General features: G+C 42.9%; 2 protein-coding genes across 2 annotated transcripts; both read right to left on the minus strand.

Annotated features, from left to right (window-relative positions):
- Positions 1-1,027: 1,027 nt before the first annotated feature.
- On the minus strand, positions 1,028-6,771 carry LOC308159799 (5-aminolevulinate synthase, non-specific, mitochondrial-like; the record flags this gene model as incomplete). The annotated part of the gene is made up of 10 exons (XM_080533615.1): positions 6,567-6,771; positions 6,067-6,243; positions 5,594-5,731; positions 4,492-4,714; positions 4,015-4,199; positions 3,250-3,429; positions 2,921-3,085; positions 2,179-2,447; positions 1,589-1,751; positions 1,028-1,188 (listed from the first exon to the last, which is right to left on the minus strand). Exons 1-10 carry the CDS (start codon positions 6,754-6,756, stop codon positions 1,028-1,030), a joined length of 1,851 nt encoding a protein of 616 aa, XP_080389741.1. The 5' UTR covers positions 6,757-6,771.
- Positions 6,772-10,075: 3,304 nt separating this feature from the next.
- Positions 10,076-17,208, minus strand: spo11 (SPO11 initiator of meiotic double stranded breaks; the record flags this gene model as incomplete). The annotated part of the gene is made up of 13 exons (XM_080534258.1): positions 10,076-10,195; positions 11,231-11,342; positions 11,792-11,868; positions 12,365-12,402; positions 12,891-12,990; positions 13,258-13,367; positions 13,535-13,571; positions 13,979-14,065; positions 14,466-14,574; positions 14,922-14,988; positions 15,409-15,497; positions 16,472-16,670; positions 17,133-17,208. 13 exons carry the CDS (start codon positions 17,206-17,208, stop codon positions 10,076-10,078), a joined length of 1,221 nt encoding a protein of 406 aa, XP_080390384.1.
- Between the last annotated feature and the right edge of the window lie 444 nt (positions 17,209-17,652).

The following is a 17,652-nucleotide window of genomic DNA, read 5'->3' on the forward strand; positions in this document are numbered from 1 at the left end:
TGTGTGCAGAGATGGGTTTTAACGACCGTATGCTTTTCAAACAGAACAGACTCCCCCGGTTTCAGGTTTCCTGAGTGATTCTGGGATGGTTATCGAGGCCAACGTTTTGATAAGATAATGTTACAAAATATAATTTCCACTCTGCCAAAGTAATTAGATAATGATAACATCACAGCTTCCAAGTGAACTCTGAGCTAGTTTTTGATAAGGTTCAATGTATTCTGCTGCAGGGAATCTTCTCTCAGACAGTCATAAGTGAACTGAAGCTTCTACTGTGCCAACTTTTACTCATTTACATAATTGCTTAACGCTATATTTCACTTATGATAATATTGTGTATATGTTACGGTACATGTAGGAATACGGTACATGTTAGGGTTAGGGTTAAGGGTAGGGCTAGGGTTAGACATGCCAGCATGTACCAAGTCGACGTTTTATGCTGCCATGTCCCCGGAAATGCCAACATAAACCGTATTCCCACATGTACCGTAACATATATAGGCCTACATATATAAACATATATAATCCCATTGTATGGAAATGAAATGGTGACATAACAAACTATAAGAAATTCAACAAAAGATGAATACACCGTATAAGTATAGTATTGTGATAAACAGAAATGTGTCATCCTTGACGATTTTATTCATGCATGTGATTTGTTTGAGTTTTTTTAAACAATGGTAAAAAGAAATGGTCAAATAAACGCTTAAAATGTCCCTTAAAGGGTGAGCTTTGACATACCTTGTACAAGGGCTTATTACTACCCTTTATATTACATCAAGTGTACATTGATGTAATATAATATGATGTACATTGCACTATTCCAGACATACAGGTTGTGATAACACAGGAGTAGCACGAAAGACACAAGACCAAAGATGTAACTTTCCCCGAATATTTATTTGTGATATATAATAATATTTCATTTATGGTGATAGATTTTAAGTTATACACAGATAAGACAATACATAGATAAATATAGATTTCATTAGGGGAGAGGTTAGATTGGGATTTAGTGTTAATGTCAGGCTCGAGCTGATAGCCGGTGACTAAGACCAGTGAAGAAGGACATCTCCCTCTCGCTCATCAGCTCAAAGTGAAGAGGCTGCTGGCAGAAGTTGCACTCCCCTGTCGAGTGAGGCCTCAGCTCCAGTCCCGCCTCCTTCCAAGTCTTCACCAGTCTCTCTGTGGACAGAGAGGTAATAACAACGCACACGGTAAGAACAGGGGGGTATTCCATCAACGACGCTGATGGAAAATACAGGCTTATTGTCTGATAAGTCTCGCGAGATTTATCAAAATAAATCCAGATTTCTTTGATAAGTCTCGCGAAACCAGTCAAAATAAGCCTGGATTTTCCTTTAGCCACGTTGATGGAATACCGCCTGGTACATCCACCCTTCAGTAGGGACCGGCAAAATGACAGTTCTCAATGCTTCTCATCAGCATCAATAGTCTTCACCCAATGACAAGAAGTCACATCTTCAGTGTAATCAGCCAATAACGTTATAAGCTTATCAAGTTACACAGCTTGGCCTTTTGAATGTTAAAACACCTTATGACACCTCATTGGTTGTGTATTTACCGACAAAGAAGTGCATCATCTGGGGGGTGTGGAAGGGGGTAGGGGCTATACGCAGGAGCTCCTCCCCCTTGGCCACTGTGGGGTAGTTGATGGCCTGGACGTAGATGTTGTAGCGCGACATCATGGTGTCACACACCTCCGTGTTCTTCACAGCGTCGGCCACCTGCCAACAGAGAGGTGTCAGGTCAGCCACATGAGACCAAAGAGACCTTATACATTACATTGCCATTACATTCTATCTTAAACATGGCTTAAGATACAATGTAAACCCAGGGCCTAGTACTTCTGACGGTTGCTGAATAGTCAGTCTAAACATTACCATTCTACAAAACCATTGAGGCATATCTCCTATTTCAATGTAATTCCAGTATAACTCTAATTCTACTATATTTCTACTCTTACCAAATGGTTTGAATCTTCATAAATTTACATTTGTGGCATTTAGCAGACGCCTTTATCCAAAGCGACTTACAACAAATACATTTAAGTAAGTAAGTGAATCATCTATGCATCAGTCATCGTAACAAAAAGTAATCCCTGCTTGTGCCAGAAGCCATTGGCAGTCATAATGCTAGAATTGCCAGTCTTACCCGCACAGGGATGATGTGGCTGGGGCAGTGGACCACTGGCAGGCCCGAGTCCATCAGCATCTGGCGCAGCAGCTTGACGTTCCTCTGGTGTTTCCTCCTGAGCACCCGGCCCTCCTCGCTCTTCAGGATCTGGATGGACTCCCTGGCCCCGGCCAGCAGCATGGGCGGCAGGGAGGTGGTGAAGATGAAGCCTGCCGCGTAGGAGCGCACTGTGTCCACCAGGGCGTTGGTGCTGGCGATGTAGCCACCCACGCAGCCAAAGGCCTTGCCTGCAGAGGACAGGAGGACAAACTGATTAGATTACATTAGATTCAACTTTATTGTCATTGACAGAGTACAAGTGCTACTACTACTACTACTAATAGTTATTATTATTATGTTGTTACTAAGACAACGAAACGTAGGCATCTAACCATCTAACCGGTGCAAAAAGACATGATTATGTAGTGCATGGTATGACAGTATACGATATTACAGTGAGTATGAGTAAATTAATATAAAAAGTCAATATACGTGTAATAAATGTGAACATAAAAAGTCAATATGTACGATGAATATTAATATGATATGTACTGTTAAGGTAAGTATGATATGTACAGTATGATACAGACCGAATGAAGCATGAGATGATGCGATAGATGGAGAAGTTATGGTGTTATAAGTATGGTGGCCTCTCATTACGGTTTCTCTCTGAGACGTGAGTGAAGACAGATGGTCAGCCAGCCCAGTGAACCGTTCTTACCCAGCGTGCCAGAGATGATGTCCATCTTGTGCATGACCCCGTCCCGGTCTCCGATGCCTCCTCCCCTGGCGCCATACAGGCCCACGGCGTGCACCTCGTCAACAAACGTGATGGCTCCAAACTCATGGGCAATATCACACAACTCCTCAAGCGGACACACAGCGCCTGTAGAGCAACAGATCAACCTGCTTAACATTCCCAAAGAATCAGTTATACACCAAGAGTATAGGCATCTACCGTACTACAGAGGCACACTAGAGAATATGATCCATTATTTTAAACTCAGATGACAGGAAATATGCCTCTGAGATACAAAGTGGTGAACTCACCATCCATCGAGTGCACGGTCTCAAATGCAACTATCTTCGGCGTGGAGGGGTCAGAGTTCTGGAGGAGCTCTCGTAGATGATCGGCATCGTTGTGACGGAAGATGAACTTCTTCACACCGCTGTTCTTTATCCCCTGTATCATCGAGGCATGGTTGCCCGCATCAGAGTAGATCTCACAGCCTGGGAGCAGGGAAGACAAATTCAAATACACACGTTACAAATGATTTGTAGTTTTTCTTTTCAGAAGTAAAACTTGAGAAACTGCCTGCAGTGGTGGGAGAGTTGACATTCTGGGGTAGGAGCGCTTAGGTGGCGTAGTGGATTAAGCGCTGACCATGTACCGCAGGGATCCCGGGTCGATTCCAGCCGCGGACATATCCTGCATGTCATCCCTTCTCTCTCTCTCACCCATCCTTCCTGTCATAATCTCTACTGTGTCTGTCATTAAAAGGAAAAATATGAGTGGGACTGCTTAAAAATACTGCTAAAAAAAACAACATTCTGGAGTAAACAAATGTTTATACTACAGCAGGGACATCCACGAGGGGGGGGGGGTTTACTGGGGAATAAATATATGTTTATTCTATATCGTGTATATTTATTCTAATCCCATATAGTCCTTCTCTCTCTTTTCATATAATCCTTTGGTTTATAATATAAGGTTTCATATAATCCTTACTTCTTCAAGCAAGCTCTCCGAGCGAACATGGGAAAGCAGAAGATATCACAACACTTTCAACACTCGTGTCTGACAGGACGTAGTACCTGGGAGCATTTTGGCCAGAGTGAACAACGTCGAGTCGTTGGCCACAAAACAGGAAGTGAAGAGCAGCGCGGCGTCCTTGCCGTGCAGGTCGGCCAGCTCGTACTCCAGGTCCACATGGAACTTACTGGTCCCAGAGATGTTGCGTGTGCCCCCTGCTCCAGCCCCATGCTTCCGTAATGTGTCCCTGTAGACACGGAGAAAAGGTTTGTTTAAGAAACCGCTCCCTCTTCTGGTAAATGAGCGCAGAGAGACGAGAATGAACTAACTCACATCTGCGGTCAATAATATTGTTTTATTTAATTATGCTCTGCTCTATTTCACTCTCTCAACTCACTCTCATCCGTCTTAATCCCATCGCCCTTTCGAACGATCATTAATCAACCATAATTGCCTTTCAAAATCATCCTAACTCTCTATAATCTGTAGACAAAAATTAGTCCAGTAAGTTAAACTGCTTGTTATGTGTCTCTACTTACATGATGGACTGGGAGACTCTGGGATGTCGGCTCATACCGAGGTAGTCGTTGCTGCACCACACGGACACGTCCCTCTTCAAGTGGAGAGACTCTGAGTAGTCGTCTGCCATGGGGAAGGTCGGAGCGCGGCGGTTCACCGTCTTAAACACCCGGTAGCTGTGGTCCTTCTTCTTGGAATCAATCTTCTTCTCCAAGAACTTGTCGTAATGGAAGTTGGCTGTCGCTGCAAGACAAACAAGATGGGGAGGAGGGGAAACACAGCGTTGTGGATCAAGGATACTGGAATGAAAGATGTGCTGTCCGAGTGCATGAGAATTATTTACATTTACATTTTTGGCATTTTGTAGTCGCCTTTATCCTAAGCGCCTTACAACAAATACATTTGTCTAAGTAAGTGAATCTATCCATCAGATCTATAATAATAATAATAATAATAATAATAATAATAATAATAATAATAATAATAATAATAATACATTTATTTTATAAGGCGCCTTTCATGGCACTCAAGGTCGCCGTACAACACAGTTACAAAAATACAGTCAAACAGTTAAAAAATGACAATCAAACAATTACAAATTACAATATAAAAAGCAGCAGCAGCAGGGCATTCAATAGTCGGGAGGGTGGCTCAGAGATAAGCCTGCCTGAAGAGGTGTGTTTTGATGTGTGTTTTGAATGGGTTTATGGTGTCAATGTTCCTAATGTCGGGGGGGAGGGAGTTCCAGAGGCGAGGGGCAGAGCGGCTGAAAGCTCTTGCCCCCATGGTGGACAGACGGGCAGGGGGGACAGTGAGGTTGATGGCGGAGGCTGACCTGAGGGACCGGGTGGGAATGTTGAGGTGGAGGAGGTCGGACAGGTAAGGGGGGGGCGAGTGATATCCATCAGTCATTGTATGACCAGGGGCCATTGGCAGTTATAATGCTAGAAGAATTATGTGTTTTACTTCTTTCATATTTTTTTTTACAGTAGAGAAACTGTACAGGGGGGCAGAGGGGATGAAGAGGGCTTAGGAGAGTCATGTACCCTGAAGAGATAGTGAGGTTGTTCTCCTTTCTTACGTGCATGCAATTGGGTGTGGTTGTATTTGGACAGCACTTACCTTTGGGCAGGTTGTCCTGCAGTAAGTGAGACAGCTTCTGCGGGCGGTTTTTCAGCATGTTCTCCAGTTTGCCTGGATGAGACTTGTCCGCATTGATGAGGTCCACCACAGTCGGATCCACTTGGGACTCTGATTTCTCTGCTCAGAAAAAGGGGGGAAAACAGTGATTTATTATTATTTTTTACAGTAGAGAAACTGTACAGGGGGGTAGTGGGGATGAAGAGGTCTTTAGGAGGGACAGTTAAGATGTAGCCTGTGATCAACTAGGCCACTACAGCTGCAATACCAATTCCACCTCACCTGGGTTCATTTAGTTATTGCGTCTGTTACACGAAAAAAAAAAAAACATTATTATAAACATCCATGGGGTCCTTGTCTGGGTGTTTAGGCCTACCAAGCTTTCGTAATACGCACTGGCTTTTCATTACACAATGGCACAAGTGAAGGAGGTCAAAGAGAGCAGAGCTGCTTACCTGTGTGGATAGTGTGCATCTCCTTCACATCCTCCTGCAGCTCTATGCGGGCCTCCCTCACCACACTGGTGTTTTTCTGGACCATCTCAGCAGCCAGGAACGGGCACTTAGAGACCACCGTCTGGCCAGCAGGGGGCAGTGAGTGGCCAGGAGGCAACTTGGGTGGACTATCAGGCTCTACATTTCATATGAAGAAAGGTGAATTAATACATTTAATCTATTTAGTTACACAAATAGGTTAAATTCAGATTTAGCCTTACATACTTGAATGAAAAAGTTGTGCTCCAGAGGTCCATAAGATTCATATTTTTTATTATTATAAAAAAATTGAAATATATATATATATAGAAATCATCATCAAGACATACAAGGGCCATTATTATTCATACAAAATACACTCTTCATGCATACAGGCCCTGAAGGAAATAACTGCCTTTCCATTGCCATATAGCTGTCATTGGGGCGTTTCTGAGTTAGTTAGTGAGTAAGTGATTACTCACCCTCGTTTGTCGGAGCGTCTTTGGCCACAGAAGTAGAAGAGGACAGGGCTCTGGCCAGTGGTCTGGAGGCCAGGTCCATCATCACAGGGCACTTCTGGGCATAGGCCACCAGGGAGGACTTCCCAGCCATCTGCAACAACGCCCGGGGAACGACTGCCAGGAAAGGGCAGCGGCGAATAACAGTATCCATCTTAGAACCTCTGAATCTGGACAGGAAGGAGAGGAATTGTTTGTTTACCATATACTTTAATGTGATTACCCTTGTTGTCTCTGTGAATGGACTGCCGACCTGCATTTGGTCTGGAAGTGAAACCTGATCGGTGGAGATCAGGTCTATTTATATCAGCAGGGGTCAATGTGGGTACGCTTAGCTCTGTCTACCTCCAACTATGCTCAAGGTGATTTAGGCTGAAAAGAACCAAAAGGCTTTAATCTTGAATTGAATTGTAGTAAAAATCAAACCTGCTGACAAAAAAATTGAACAATAGACTATTTGACTAAAATACAATTTATAACCAAAAAACAAATAAACAATAAAAGACAACCACAAACAAATGTTTTTTTTTTTTTTAAGTTAACCTGTATTCTATCCATATCTCAGTTCAAGACCACAGAATTCTACGAAACCACAAACATCTTACAGCACCATAAAACAGACAGTTCTGAATTCCCAAAACGAACCTGCCAAGTACCAAAAAACATCAGGCTCAGAATCAGATAGGCCTACCCCCAAAACTATTCTTTACCTGAAAACTTCCCATTCCACCTGGATCCAACAGAAGGAAAAGACCTTCCGAAACATGACTGAACAAATACTAACCTACACACATAGTGAGCAGAAGTGATCATTAGGCTAATGCTTACAGCCAGAGGGTTTGCTTTAAATTCACCCTCTAGTCAGCTGCCTTTGACAAGACGAACAACAGGAGGGCCTCTCAAGGGCCTGTCCTAATACTGAGGGGGGGGGGGGGGGGGACTGGAAAAGGAGACTTCTTACCTGAGACAAAGAAGAGGGACCATCTGGTTGTTCAAGTGAATCATTGCACTCTTCTACCTTGTCTATTTCCTTTCCCAAAAAGGGTGCGTCTACACTACAGTAACGAACAGTATCATTGCACAACACAGCTCGAGTTAAAGTACACTACTAAATGCCTCCCAGAGGTAGTCAGGACACAGGACAACGCCTACTAATTGAGTAGTGTATCTCTGTGGTCTTCCTCTCTAGACAAACAGCTGTGAGGTAACTTGCCCTATAGCCTATTTCCATGAACTCCAAGGCCTATTGGCCTATCTATGTGGTGGCAGATAAGGTCACAATCAGTCAGACAGTCAGGTGCTGAGCTGAGGATCACCTTCACTATCTGTGAGCCTGTGTGTGGACTGTATAGTAGGTAACTGCAGGGCAACTGCAGAACATTGGCCTATATTTAATATTGATCAACAGGTTTTTATATCAAGACTCAAGAGCAACACATATGGTTAGATTAGAAGTTAGATGGCCTAAGCAAGCGTACATTGACATTGTTGGCAACGTGGCTGGCTATAACACTTTTATTCAAGAAACAAACCCTCTACGACATGAGCCTAGACAGTCTATGAAGTGCCGTAGGAGATGATCTATAGATTATCTAAAGAGGCTTTGGTGTTTTACTGACTCAAGTCTAACTACAAGTATGTAACCAGCATGTTATGATATCGGACTGAATACTACTAGCAACTGAACACATTGAGTAAATCGACACGAGCCATGCCACAGCAGTCACACTTAGAGAAATGTACTGGTTTTTAAATCACCAATTTGGAACCAAGTTAGCTAGTTAGCTCATCTTCCCCACCCACCCAAGGTCATATTGTCAGGTTAGCATTAGCATCAGCTAGCTTCGACGTCTAACCAACCCTGCGATGGTGCCGCTACGCTACTAGCTAGCGACACTGGCATATCAACAGAAAGAGAACAGCTACCGTAAGAGTTCAGCGTAGTCATAATATAAATGATACTGCCAAAACAGTGCGCTTACCTGTCGCTTTGGTGTGTAGACGTGTGAAGTTGCTGTTCTTTAGATAACAAGGCGTGTTTGGGAAGTAGCGGGTAGCCTCGCGCTGGTTACTACACGGTGCTCATCACGGATGACGTCAGGATGACGTCAGGTCGGTTTCACAAGTTTCGGGGCCACGCCTGCAAGACGTGACGTTAGAATTATAAGGTTCTATCTCCATTTTTGTCAAAATTGTTTTTTTTTTTTTACATAATCTGATCCATTAGGTGTTTAATAGTGCCTGTGTGGTGTTATTTTTTAAATGTTGACATTTTTTAAGTTAGTAATTAATAAAATACAAAGGTTCCATCTCACAAAACATAATGGAATGTAAAAACGTTGACGCTCAATATCTCTGAACTGCCCTAAACGGAGATAGAACCTTATCATTCTTTAAACTCACGAAGAGTCTCTCCATGCTGGTGTGATGAGAGATGGCTAGAAAGTTTGTACTGTGGGATGCTTTCGATGCTTCATGCTTTATTCAGGGTTCCTCCCACACCTTCTGAAACATCAAATTCCAAGCACTTTTCAAGGACTTTCAACACTCAATTCCCTCAAATCCAAGGACCCAACACGGTATAGTTTGAGACAGATCTGGATGAGAATGTATATAATAGGAACTAACCGCTCACAGACAACAATTAAAAAGAGAGGCTTGAATGTGTGTGAACACTAGATGGTCTCTTGCCTTCTCTACCACAGCACAGCAAAACAACATATTGTGAAATATGTTAAAGTTACTGTCTTAAAGTTAAGCAATAGAGATTTATTTACTATAATTATGTCCCCCCCAAAAAAGGAATACATATATTTTTTTAGAGAGAGAGAGGGGGGAATTCAAGCACTTTCAACGACCCATGTCTTTTAAACAACTTTTAAGGCCTTGATTTTCTTTTCTCAAATTCACAAACTTTCAAGGATTTCAAGGACCCGTGGGAATCCTGTTTATTGGCTGTAAACATGTATCTAACATAGAGCTGTAGGTCTACCTACCACATACAGCTATTGAACCAGTTGTAGGCGACTTCTACATTTTGATAACTTGCCAATCAAGCAAATGCGTTTTAAAATATATATAAATACTTTATTAATCATGTACAGAAGCAAAACAAATAAAATAATTAACATTGCCAAGTATAATAAGATGAACCGAAAGAGAATGACCCATAAATTAATGAAATGGTTAATTGACGGACTGACTGACTGATGGTCTCTCATTGTTTAGTCAAGAGAGCCAATCAAATCAACATAGGACCTACATTCTTTTTGACATGTTGCTTTGCTTTGTCATTCCTATTCTGAATACACACACACAAAAAAACCCCACAAATACATCAACAAAAAAACAGCAGTCAACAAAAATGATCAGTTAGGATCATTTAGCATTTACACTATATTGATTGTGCCAGTAGCCTATTGGAAACAGACTTAATCAATTCCCATATCACACCACCGGAGGGCAGTATGTGATCAGATCCAGCCCCCATACCGCAGCTTGTTGGGCAGGTAGACACGGGTAAGAAAATCCGGGGCTATGGATGTCAGAGACTGGATCTCAGCTTTGACCTTGGTCTGTTGCATCACTTCCAACTGCAACAGGGACACACATGCATGCTCAGGGGATGCGCGATGGAAGAATTTAGATTAGATTCACTTTATTGTCATTACATAGTACAAGACAACGCAACCAAATGATCACGCAACCAAATGATCGTGCGTCTAACCAGAAGTGCAACAAATAGCAATTATATTGCAGTGATAAGTAGCAGTATTTACAGCAATCTATACAGTAAAGTGCAAATGGTAGCGTGATGTGCAATGTCATACCATGTCATACAATGGTGACTGGATGTACTGTATATGTGCAGTGGTATATATAGATTGAGATTATATACAATGTGCAATTGTACAGGCTATGATACATATGATACATATATGATAAATATGTCGTATATAGTGATAGTATACAAAAATAGAGGCTGTGGGCTATGACACACAGGGATGGGCTATGTACCGCATGATCTATTCTACACAGAACACGACTGTAACTGTGTGGCCAGTGAACAACAGGTGAGGGGACCACCAGCTGTGATCTTATCTCTCACAGCTATTTCACAACCGAGTCGCTATCTTTTAACTATCCTGAATACCGAGCGGCTGAGAACCCTCCCACACATTCCTCTGCGTGTGTCACACCTGCAGAGTGTCCAAATTGGAGTAAATACACACTCAGAGAACTCTTGCCCCCTTCTCGTTAAAGAGAGAAATAAGAGTTTTACAGAGCTGCAGTCTCAAGATTGGAGGGTGCTGGAGAGAGGTAAGAAGGACATGTTTACACACCTCAAACTGTAAACTACGACGGTGTGTAGTAAGAACTAAAGTGAGACGTACATTCTCTTCATCTCCATCTTTCTCCTGAGTTGAGTTTTTCCTCTCTAACCACCCCTCTCTCTCACCCCCCTTTCTTTCTTTAACTCTCCCTCCCTCCCTCCCTCCCTCCCTCCCTCCCTCTCTCCCTCCCTCCCTCCCTCCCTCCCTCTCTCCCTCCCTCCCTCCCTCCCTCCCTCTCTCCCTCTCTCCCTCCCTCCCTCCCTCCCTCCCTCCCTCCCTCCCTCCCTCGCTCACCTCCCTCTGCCAGGCTGGATGACAGGCGAGGTAGGGTCTCTTGAGCAGGCTGCTCAGTTTGCTCTCGTCTCTCCGTGTGAGAGGAATCAGAGCGTCCTCAGGTACTCTCAATCTGAAGCAGAGCACGGCACAAGGGGAAATTGCAGTCAGAGTAGTAGTGATATATTAGTAGCATTTAGCAGTAATAATTACATTGTTGAAATAAAAAACAGACTTACCGACTTGACTATATTACTACCTCCTAAATGCAGGAAATACCCTGATGTAAAAAAGCAACTAATGCTTTGATTGTGTCCATGAACAGTGGGAGTCTTAGGAGGAGCAAACTTGCAGGACTAGAATTAAACTTTACTTTATGTCAGAAACCCTTTTTCAGACTGATTGCTTGAGCGGACGTATACTTAAAACTCAATATACCCTCAAAAACAGCTCCTTAGGAGAAAGAAAAGTGAGGGCAACAGCAACAGAAACCAAAACAAACAATCCTAAAAATCCCCAGAATATAATCCCAATTAGAGGCGGGAAGGAGGACGTAGGAAGTCGCGAGTGGTGTGTCCAAACCTCTGAAGGTCAGAGGGGAGGAGGCCTAGCCACATAACACTGGGGACGGTCAGACTGTGGGCATCAAACGACATGGCCTGAGGGAAAAATACACACACATAAATATGGTAATATACAGCTATACACGTACTGTACTGTACATATAAGTACTAAGACACATACTAATACATGCGCACGCACACACATACACACACACACACGCACACACACACACACACACACACACACACACACACACACTGCACACTTCACACACACTGTACAAAACATACATCAACACATGATTACACAAACATTATGTGCTCTACACACATACGCTCAAACACACACACACACACACACACACTCGCCCACCTGGCTCTACACCCTAGAATAAAAACATGGACACACAAACCACACACAAATCAGCTCCTACACAATCCTTAACTTTTCCACTTTATACTACGGCACTTCAGTAGTTCAGACATGGTTGATTGCTCATTTCCCTCCATTTAGAGAAGAGAATAATTACATATTTCTTGCACAGGCCCACGCTGGATAATGTACATACATAAATAGCCGGTAAGGACTCACCACTGATCCGTACTTGTAGATGCACATGATCTCAATGCCTGGGAAAATAAGAGAGAGAGACAGAGACACACTGCAATCACCACCATACCAGAGCAATTATCCTTTGAGACGTGTAACGAAGCAGAGAACAAAGTAAAGCATTACACATGCGTCTCGCCATGCGATGAGAGGGGAGGGAGAGAGGTATGGAAAGGGACAGGACGATTCCACTGGGCTAGATCACGCCCACGCAAACCATCCCCTGCCAAACCACCATGACACATCAGTCAGGGGCCTTTCGGATTAGCACGACACGCAACCCCTGTGTGTGTGTGTGTGTGTGTGTGTGTGTGTGTGTGTGTGTGTGTGTGTGTCGCACACACAGGGATTGCGTGTCCTGCTAATGTGTGTGTGTATAGATGTGCGGGCTAGTGCTTTGTAAGTGTGTGTGATTGTGCCGTGTTTATGTGACTGGATGACAGACCTGGAGGTGACTGGATGTTAATGTGCGTGCGTGGGTGTGTGCGTGTGTGTGTGTGAGCTGTACCGTAAGGGTCTGCATCTGCCAGAGCAAAGATGGGGATGTGCAGGGTGTCCCAAAGCTTTCTCACCATCAGCCTGCTGTTCACATCTGGGACGCCTTTACCCTAATACATACACGCATGCACACACACACACACACACACACACACACACACACACACACACACACACACACACACACACACGCACAAACACAAGCACACATACACACACACCACACACGCACACATGCGCGCGGACACACACACACACACACACACACACACACACACACACAGTATTCCTGTTCACAGTGAAATCAAGGACAACATACTGATTTAAAGGATGCATCTGTGGACCTTTGTGTTGCTTGGCAAGAAAAGACAACTAACTGTGATCAAAATACAAGGAGACAGCTTCGTGCAAAAGTCATCATCGAGCAGTCTCTGGAAGGTCGCGTCCTTCTCCACTATCAACACAAACTTCGCAGATGAGACAATGTCTGGAGCGGGAAGGGTCAAGATGAACACAAACATGACACGATGGCCATTTCCTCACTCAAAGATAACAGTTAGTACAGAGAGTTAAGAGAAATAGTTCTGAGAGAAAGGAAGTCACAGTTATTCTTTCAAATGGTGATGACAACTGTGTTATGATTAGAAAGGATACTCTTTATTCCTCTGACATTCGATGACACTGAGACAGCCTACGGACAAAGACATAACATTTGGACTCTAAAGCACGGTATTATACTGTAGTATGACGGCTTATTAGGTGGTTACAGGTGATTTGTGTAACACACAAATGGAAAGACATTTGTTTGAGGTTGTTTTGCTCTCTCAACAATTACGCTGCAAAACCAAGTGCTTGGGTATGTGGGTAGAACCTGATTGTTGTGGCCAGGGAGAGTAAACACATGATTTAATGTCTATAAGATTGGGAATCTCTATTATGTCAGAGAGTAGAGAGAAGTTCAGTGGGCTAGTGTTGGTACAACAGATGTCTATGAGAATGTGCTTTAACTAGGCATAATAATGTGATAATGCAGATATGTTGGGAACATGTTGCTGGGTTATACAGACTGTTGGCAGGCCAGATAGTAATGATACTTACAGTGGAGCTTGAGTGACAGTCCACTTTTGTGCCATCCTCCTCCAGGTAACATAGATCACCTGAGATGAATCCCTTGGATGTGGCCAGCTGGAGACAGTTAATACGCTTATATTGGCAGTTAAAACTATTGGCATCGCCTTTATGAATCAAGTTGTATTTCAATACTGTTTGATCATGAAAACAAACTCTTAAGCAGGTGCTTCCTCAAATGTCTGGAAGAAAAAAAATCTATAAATATGAACTCCTTTCATCTGGAACTGAACTTATCATAACAAGGCATATCAAAATATATTTCCCAAATGGTTGTATTCAATAACAGTCACATTTTACCGCCTTTGTATAAGTCTATGAAAAGTTGCATTCCCACACTCAGACGCATGCACACACACACACACACACACACACACACACACACACACACACGCAAGCACACAAACACACACACACACACACACACACACACACACAGAGGCACATACGCACGCACCACATGTAGTCTCCTGCGAGGAACCTTGAGCATGCAGGAAATGTCATCCACTACAGAATCAACCATCCTTTGTGAACCAAACAGCTGTGTGTCATTGTAATATATGTCCCTGTGGAAATACCAGAACAATTTAGCTGTCATTAGACATTGAGTTATTATCCTAAAACATTATACTAACAGGATATCCTTGTGTGGAACTTGAATCACCATGCAAATTTCCCATTGACATCAATTCAAGATTGACGTGAATGTCAGAGTTATGATTCCACACTAGATAATCTCAGCTCAATCAAGGGGCTCTTGTTCTATTAATGTGACAGTTACTTCAGGATGTATTGCACAGATCAGTCCTGGGTTCAACATGGTATACTGTTGCAGGTTTATTATTGAGTCAGGGTATGTGTGTGAGGAAGGCTACTGATTACTAAACATTCTGTGTATATGACTGGGAATTACCTTTTTGTCGCATAGCTGTTGCTCTGCACAAGTTTATAGATGGTGGAGAGAACTTTCAGAATGTGTGCTGCAAAAATAAAAACACTTTTTGAAATAATGTTTTGGGAGACTACTAACAACTGGTGGATTATCAGCGCTTTTCCAAACAAGCAGCAGTGCTTAAGGAAGTCATGTGTACTTTTAATTACGAAATACACGTGGCAAATCAAAGTGATCCCAAAAGCTATTTCGAACATGATATTTCTGTGTTTGTCAATCTAGTAACATAAGGCTTGTGACTTTATTGTAGTTTTAGCGATTCATTCATGTAAGTCTAGAGGAACAAAATGAAAGCCATATGAAGTAGCAAGACTGATTAAATTCCTTAGAGTAATTTAAAAAGTGAATGAAAAGAATGTGGGTTTGCTCTCTTAGCACAGGAAAGAGGGAAGGAGGGAGCAAGGAGGAGGGGGAGCGTATTAACAGTGGTGCATGTCTTTCCTCTTACCGAATTTAGCGACAGACGAGGAACAGTCACTACGAATTGTGGTGACAGAACTTCCTGAACTCATTTGAAGGCCAACTGCACTGTCAAAACTAGAAGTGGGAGAATTAAGAAAGAAAAAACTGTAATGAAAGATTTACACACACAGATCCTGAACATTTGGTCTGGTATCTTTGATCTGCTTTGTAAAATGCACCACCTTTGTGATCCCCTCTAGAAAATCCCCAAAGCCTCCCCAATCTGTGGGATTCTCACATGTGAAAGGGCCCGAGCCAGAATGAGCTTTAAGCTGTAAAGGTTTGATGTAAACTCAACCAGACAGTCCGCTTTGTTCTATAAGCATGAGGTCTCCACAGCCTGTGCACATTAAAGACCTCCGCAAACCGCCAGATCTGTGTGTGTGTGTGTGTGTGTGTGTGTGTGTGTGTGTGTGTGTGTGTGTGTGTGTGTGTGTGTGTGTGTGTGTGTGTGTAGCTAGTGCTTTTTTACCCTTTATCAAAATGACACCTATTCAGAGTCAGGAAGTTATTTCAGCCTAGAGAATTATGGCTCAAAATATTAAGTGATTCTATCAACAATTTTTACCCTCCAAATTCCTTTGCACTTCTAACCCCCCTCTCACAGACTCAGATAGAGTACAAAGGCATGACCTCCCATGCATTTTAAACCATTTTTGGACAAGTTGTGTGACCTGGCTTTTCATAAATGCCATGTATAAATGTTGAGTTTAAACAACCTGACTGTTTATTAAAAACATACTTGGTTGTATTTACACAACATACATAAGATTGTCTGTTGTATATATTTACGCAAAGGTCAAAAGGAGTGAGTAGGCCTCTAGTAAGCAAGGGTTACTACCCACACTGAGGCTGCGTTCGTAAATTCGCTCTGAGAGCGCCGGAGCGCACCCCACTGGGTTCAACGTCATGAAGAGAGTAGTAAAGTAATTTGGTTGGACAAGAGGCATTCCATGAGTGCTGATCAGATTTCCAGAGCGAATTTACGAACGCCGCCTGAGTCCCTTGGGTGATGGCTTAAAATCAGAGTAACATAGTGGGCTGCTTACCTTACATTAGCCCAGCTTGATCTGTTTGGTAAGACTAGAACTGGTGCTTCGCCTTTGGACAGACTGGTCACTATCACAAGAATCACCTTTTCAATACGCACCAGAACCTCCTGGCTGGAAATAAGGGCCGTTTCGGAGGAGTAACAATAGAAACAATTCAGAGGAAAATGGGCCACACACAAAGTAATTTGCACATAGGCTTAAATATTCTGCCATAAAAGGTAACAAGTGGAAGTGTTGAACAGCGAATATGAAAAAAGTATTTTCTGTTTGGAAAAACACATCAACTCCATATTTACCTCAAAATACTTTTACTGTTCATCTTAAAAAATACATTTGGAATAAAACATAATCAATATGCTTTTTTATTATTATTATTTATAATCTGGACATAGTTAGTGCTTATTTGCTTAAACTTAAGCCTAAGAAGCCAACAGTCTACTCACTTTAAACAAACAAACAAACAAACAGCTAATGTAACAAGACACAGTAACAGCCAGCACACACACACACTGTCAGCCTATTGTTAATATTATATTGTTTAGCCAAACTGTAGCTTACACGATCAAAAGAAAGGTGTTAGCTAGCTACATAGCCTACCTTATAGCTAGCTACTAAATGTAACCATGGGCCATAGCCTACCTGCTGACGTCCTCATCACCTCGACAAACCGCCATGTCGACACGTTCCAACAGCTCAGCCCCGAGCTTGTCAACTTCAACGAACTGTTCTGACATGTTTGCTTCAATTGCTCTAAAAAACGAAAACAATAATGCGGGAATAAATACAGTAAAGGTTAGAATCATTGTTGATTATGCTCCACGATATGTCGGTACTAGCCATAGATTACATTAGATTACTTTGTAGCCGGTGAGTGTGAGGGTGGGTGTCGCAGAGAAAAGACAAACGTTGCTCACCTGTTTTCCCGATCACAGACGGTGTGCGTTCGTAAATTCGCTCTGAGAGCGCCAGAGCGCACACTGGGTTCAACTCCACAAAGGGACCGAGTCATTTGATTGGACAACTGGGCATTCCATGAGTGCTGATCAGATTTACAGAGCGAATTTACGGACGGAGCCAGAGTTTAAAATTCACCCGCGATTCGGCCCGCCAAAGGGCACGAGAGCCTGCAACTTTTTTTCTCGCGTTTATTAAGTCGTAGCAGGTCAGTGAGACGGGCT

This window comes from Nansenia antarctica (assembly GCF_963989245.1).
Source record: "Nansenia antarctica genome assembly, chromosome: 6".
NCBI lineage: Eukaryota > Metazoa > Chordata > Actinopteri > Argentiniformes > Microstomatidae > Nansenia > Nansenia antarctica.